Here is a 6,463-nt window from a genome sequence, read left to right on the forward strand (position 1 = left end):
GCGATCCACTTGGGGTATTTTGACTCCCTGATGGAGCCATTTTCAAATTGCTTCTCCACCTCCTCGTGGACAGCATCGTTGATGTTAGGGTTGAATTTTCGTCTGACCTGCCTTATCGGGGGTAGAATGGATTGACGTTTAATTTAGTTTGTGTGTGGCAATATCCTTTAGGACGCCTGGCATATCTGCATAGCTGAAGGCAAACAAATCTGCATTAGTTATTAAAAATTGACTAAATTTACTTGGTTCTCGGAGTTTGAAGCCGATGTAGGCTTTTTTGCTGGAGTTGCTGGGGTATAATTAAATGAGGTTGAGGTCTTCTATAGTTGAGTCCGCGACTTCAACCGTTTCGGGATCCATGCTAACGTCCCTGGTCTCTTCTCGCATCGACCTCGATCGTGTTGATTGCGATGCCTCTTTTTCCTTGTCTTTGTTCTGTTGGATTGTCATGTTGTCTAAGGCGATGTGGTAACATTCCCGGTATGTGCATTGTTCTCCTAGTATGCTGAATATCCCCCAAGGTGTTGTGAATTTGATTACTTGGTATAAGCTGGAGAAGACGGCTCTCATGGGATATATCCATGGTCGTCCTACTATGGCATTGTATGTGGTGGCCTGGCCAATGATGTGAAATGTTGTCTCCAGAGTTATGCCGCCGGCCAAGACGGGGAGTGTAATTTCACCCGAAGTCCATTCAAATGCATTATTAAAATCGGTTAGTGTGATGCAGCGTGGCAGTATCTTGTCCTCGAGGCTGATCTAGGTGAGGACTCGGGGATGGATAATCTGCGCTCCACACCCATCGTCTACCATGATATGTTTGACATCAATATCTAAAATTCGTAAAGTAATGACGAGAGCATCATTGTGAGGGAAAGTTAAACCGCCTGCATCTGACTCATCGAAGATGATACTTTCTTCGAGTTCGTCATACTGCTCGTACGTGATAGATCTTTTGAGATTTTGAGTGGCAGTGAATTTAGTGCCGTTCATGGAGGCATCATCGCTGCTACCAATGATCATGTTGATGGAGCGAGCTAGTGATGGTGGCTTTGGCTGTTCTTGGCATTCACGACCTCTAGCGAAGTTGTTTCTCTCGTTGTCGCTCAGCAGCTCTTTGAGGTGTCCCTGCTGTAACATGTACACAACCTCTTGCCTGAGGGCGATGTAGTTTTCTATCTTGTGTCTGCGCTCCTGGAGGAATTCGCAGAGGGCATCGAATTTTCTGGTGCTTGGGTAGGACCTCATCTTTGGCGGCGACTTCACATTTGTTTCGAGTTTTTCCAGGGCATAGAATATTTATGTAGGTGACACACAAAAATTATGAGCAGACAATAAGGGTGTGTACCTATATCATTCCGGTGAGTCCCCGTCCTCGTCCTAGATGGGCCTTTATCGTAGCGGAAAGAAGGCGGGGTGGGGCCCGCTAACGTATGACTGATGGCATTCCCTATTTGGCTGTGAGACCGAGTGATCCCTCCTTACGTTATCTCTTCGTTCTTTCTTAGACTTGTTTTGTACCGAGATGAGCCGTCGAGTTGGTCTGTTGAGGTCGTCATCATCTGCTTGGACTTCGACACAAAAAGCATTGTCGATTCATCCCAAGTGGTTGGAGAATACTTGGCTCAACAATCTTTTGGATGCTCTTGAACCCTCTACTCAAACCGTTCTGAAAGGCCGCGATTACCATCCCTTCAGACATGTTTGGTAGGGTCATCCTTACCTTGTTGAATCGGGCGAGAAATTCTCTCAGTCCCTCTCCCAAGGACTGCTTGACAACAAAGATGTCGTTTACTATTGTTTCGACTTTCTTGAATCCGGCATGTGCCGTTATGAACTTATCGACCATTTCGGGTTGGTAGTTGTGAGTACCATGTTAACGCCCCTCTTGTAAGGGCTTCACCAAATTTCTTCAGCAAAATAGAGGACACTTGTTCTTTGGTGAGGTCGTTGCCCTTTACGGCGGTGACATAATAAGTCACGTGATCATCGAGGTCAGTCGTTTCGTCGTATAGCCTGATAGACGGTGGCATTTTGAAGGTCTTTGGTATGGCATGCAAGGCTTCTTCCTCTCTATATGGCTACTCTATGAATCTGCCGGCATCCCTCTTTGGCAATAGCTTAGGGGTGCCGGTATCTTGTCGACTCGTTCTTGGTGTTCTTTCATTTGATCTGTGACTGCTTTATTTTCATTCTTCATTTCTTCCATCCTCTTTAGAACAACCGCGAGGACGCTGTCTCATGAATTGTTAGTAACACTATGAGTTATACCTGGTGTTGGAGGGTCCGATTAGTCGCCTTGTTCGTATTCTCATTGCACTATATGGGCTCTTACGGTCTCTATGGTCGTGCATGGAGCAGGTTAGTTAAGCACGCTTACTAGTGTATCGGTCAACCACACTTCAAGGAGATTTTTCATGGCCGATGGAATCCCTTCATTTGTGGATGTGGAGGCCCCTTTTTCCAGTTGCTTTTGTTATTCTACAATGGTATGGAGGTGACCTCTCGCGCCTGGGGGAGGCAGTGGGTGTCACGTCACCGCCTAGTGTTTCATAGCTCTCGTTGATAGCGTTCGTGAGGTTGTGTAACGATCCGATTGGCTATTTTGAGAATTACCGTCCCGTTCGGTAGCTTAAGGTCTCGAGCATCTTCGTATTATGTGTTATGACTTACATGTGTGGACGAGTTCAGTTTTCGGATGATTCGGGGTCAATTTGGAAGAATGATTCTTGTTTTAGAATCTTAAACAGTAAGAGTTGACCAGAGTTTTGACTTTTGTGTAGACGACTCTGAAATGAAATTTCGCTGATTTCAATAGCTTCGTATGGTGATTTGGACTAAGGCGTGCGTCCGGATTTGGATTTGGAGGTCCGTAGAGTAAATTGGAGCATTTTGGCGAAAATTGGAAAGTTGAAGTTTTGGAAGGTTGAAAGGTTTGACCGAGAGTTAAATTTGGTGGTATCTAGGTTGGAATGCGATTCTGAGAGTTGGATTACCTCTGTTATGTTATTTGCGACTTGCATGCAAAATTTGACGTCATTCCGGGTTGATTTGATATGTTTCGGCATGAGTTGTAGAAGTTGGAAGATTTGGAATTTCATAAGTTCGATTCGAGGTGCGATTCGTAGTTCCGGCATTGTTTGATGTTATTTAAGGCCTCGAGTAGGTCCGCGTTATGTTATGGAACTTGTTGGTATGCTTGGACGGGGTCCCGGGGGCCCCGGGTGTATTTCGAACGAGCTGCGGATCAATTTCATATTTTGGGACAGGTGTGGTTCTGGTGCTTCTCACCTGCGACATTTTGGAGGGCAATTTAGGCTCCGCTTCTGCGCGAGCCTGGTCCCTTCTGCGATTATAGAGGCCTGGGAGGAAGCTCGCTTCTGCGGAGATTGGCACGCAGGTGCGATGGCCACTTTTGCGGCCCAGTGACCGCATATGTGAAGTTGTTCGCTTTTGTGGCTCGATTGACGCTTCTGCGATGTCGCTGGTGCGACTGTGATTTCTGTAGATGCTGATCCTGACCTGGTATGTTGTATTCGCATATGCGAACTTTTTCTCACAAATGCCACGCAGATGTGGCTTTTCTGTTCGCAAATGCGAAAGTGCTCGGCATAGTCACATATATGTCGAGGGTTTGATATTTTCAACATATTTTGAGTTGGAGACCTCGGCTTTGGGATATATTTTGTGGGTTTTTCAAGCAATTCATTGGGGTAGGTGTTCTCTACCTGAATCATATTATATTTCATTAAACCATTGCTATTTTCATCATTTAATTAGTGAAATTAGTTGGAAATTTAGGAAACAATTATAAAAATCTTTCAAAATGTAAAATGAGGATTTGAAGGGCGATTCGATATCGAAATTTGGTAATTCTTGCCTGGTTGGACTCGTATCGGAATGGGTGTTCGGGTTTTGTGAATTTTGTCGGGTTTCGAGGTGCGGGCCCTGAGGTTGACTTTTGGGTTGACTTTTTAGTTTTTGTTAAAGATTGAAGCTTTATTATCTGGAATTGTTTCCTATGAGTTTTATTTATGATTTGAAGTTATTTTTTCTAGATTTGAGCCGTCCGGAGGTTGTTTCACTTGTGAAGGTCATTTTAGAGTATCGGTCTAGTTTCTTTGAAGTAAGTATCTTGTCTAAGGATTTGAGTCATTTGTACTAATTGTGTCATGTGAAGGCCGTGTACGCGAGGTGACGAGTATGTGCTCGGGCGTATTTATGGAAATTTGACCGTTTAGGGCTCTTAGGTTCTTAAGTTCATTAGATATGAAGTTGTTTTGTCATGTTAAATCCCTCATTTGCTAAATTCTCCCTTACGTGTCTTATTTAGAATTAATTTCTTCGTCTTCTACCCTTATTGCCGATTAAACTCTTATGTGCCTTAACTGAAGTGTTTGCTCTTTTATTGCCATACTATCCTTTCCGTAATTGCGTGTCCTTAATTGAAGTTATTATCTTTTCCGTAATTGTCTATTTTTAATTGAAGTTATTATTATTTTTTCTGTAATTGTCTATCCTTAATTGAAGTTATTATTATCTTTTCCGTAATTGTTTATCCTTAATTGAATTTGTTGTATCTCTTTCGTAATTGCTCAACCTTAAATGAAGTTTTGTTATCCCTTTTCATTATTGATTTACCCTTATTTAGAATCATTGATTCATGTTATCTCTCTTATCGTCGAATTGTACTTTTGTGGAATCATTTCTACACATCTCTTCCTTGTTGAGCTATTCTTGTTGAGACCATTATTTCCTGTTGTGTCTTTCTTTGTGAGCTCATTCCATCATTTCTTTGTGTTCTGAAGTTCTTGAGTTGATTTACTTGTCGTACTCTCATGTTATTGTTGTTGTTGTTGTTATTGTATTCAGTGTTGTTGAGACGAGGGCTATGCGTGGTTGTGATATTAAAACTATTTTGAGGAAATGTTGTGGCATATGGGCACATATTGTGAAAGTCATTTTATTGAGTTGTTATATTTTGGCACACGTGTTATTGTTGCACTATTTGCTTAGTTATGTGTAGCTAATGTTGTTGTACTATTCGTTGTTTTAATTTCATTATTGTCTTTATTATACTGTATATTTTGTAGTGATCATTTCTTATGTGCCATTCATTGTCTCTACACGCTTACTTATTGACTTAAATTGTGGTAGAACACTTACACAAGCATACACATAAATAAATCACCCGCATCAGTCTAAGAAGATTAATCCTGATGTTTTAACCATTTACATGTACTCCTATATACTTGCCTTATGTGTGAGAGTTATCATGTTGGCATGTGAGTCGTCCGTCCTGTAATGAATTGTAATGCGGGCACAAAATGCCAAGTAATTAGGGTTCATAAATTGGGACCCGTGATTTGTGATTTTGAGGTTTGGTACCTCGTGGAAATTCTTGGATAAACCTGTTGTGAAAGCGGTGGTTTCTATTGAGTTGTCACATGTTTTCCTTTATTTTGTTTCACTGGATTTGAACTGTGTTCAGTTTACTCTACAGTATTATTACCTATTGTGTGTTGTTGCTAACTGTTACTTTTAGTCAAGCATTGTATTGTTATTGTCATCATGCCTAGCTCTATATCGATATCGTTCCCTGCTAGTTCTATATTTACACTTGTTCAGGTTGTTTAGTCCAGTGGGTGTCTTGACTGTTTCTCATCACTACTCCACCGAGGTTAGTCTTGATACTTACTGGGTGGCGCTGTGGTGTACTCATACTACACTTCTGTACATTTTTGTGCAGATCCAGGTGCCTCAGTTATTATTGATTATTAGTTAGCTGGTCGAGCATTGCTATGGAGACTCAAGGTAAACGTGTCGTCGCGTTCGGAGTCCTCAGAGTCACCTTATGATATTGTACTCGTACTGTTTAATTCTATTCCGAACATTTGTATTTAGAGATTTTCTAGCAAACTCAGTAGAGCTTATAACGTGTACTACCATTTTTGGGTATTGTATCGCACTTCGGATCATTGGTTTTACTATTGAAATTTCAGTTTCATGCTTTGTAGTTGTTATGGTTAAATTATGTCTTTAATTCATTAAGTGTTAGGCTTACCAAGTCTTAGAGACTAGGTGCCATCACGACATCCTACGGAGGAAAGTTTGGGTCGTGACAGGTTTCCAGGGAAGTCACCTGTCATTTTCGTTTTATCTCCTGGGTTATCTGCCATGTAATTATCTCTACGTGCAGAGGAAAAGGGAAACCTTGTGGTTCGTTAGGTTAGCAACTCTCGCGAGTTGTAGATCTAAAGGAAACCAAAAATATTTAGCTAAGAAGTCCCCACAGACGGCCCCAAACTGTTTCACCCAAAAATTTAGATCTGGGCTCAACCAATTAGATTTAAATAAAATAGAGTCAATCTTAGCTAATATTAATATCCAAAAGACAAGGTTATCAATTTTATGGCTATATTTGATCGAATGGCAATAAACGTGAGTAATAATAACAGTATTC

The 6,463-nt window shown here is 41.5% G+C and overlaps 1 protein-coding gene across 1 annotated transcript; it reads right to left on the bottom strand.

Annotated features, from left to right (window-relative positions):
- Positions 1-759: 759 nt before the first annotated feature.
- On the bottom strand, positions 760-1,248 carry LOC107796693 (uncharacterized). Its single transcript, XM_016619490.1, has one exon. It carries the CDS (start codon positions 1,246-1,248, stop codon positions 760-762), a length of 489 nt encoding a protein of 162 aa, XP_016474976.1.
- Between the last annotated feature and the right edge of the window lie 5,215 nt (positions 1,249-6,463).

Source organism: Nicotiana tabacum, chromosome 15 (assembly GCF_000715075.1).
Source record: "Nicotiana tabacum cultivar K326 chromosome 15, ASM71507v2, whole genome shotgun sequence".
Classification (NCBI taxonomy): Eukaryota; Viridiplantae; Streptophyta; class Magnoliopsida; order Solanales; family Solanaceae; genus Nicotiana; species Nicotiana tabacum.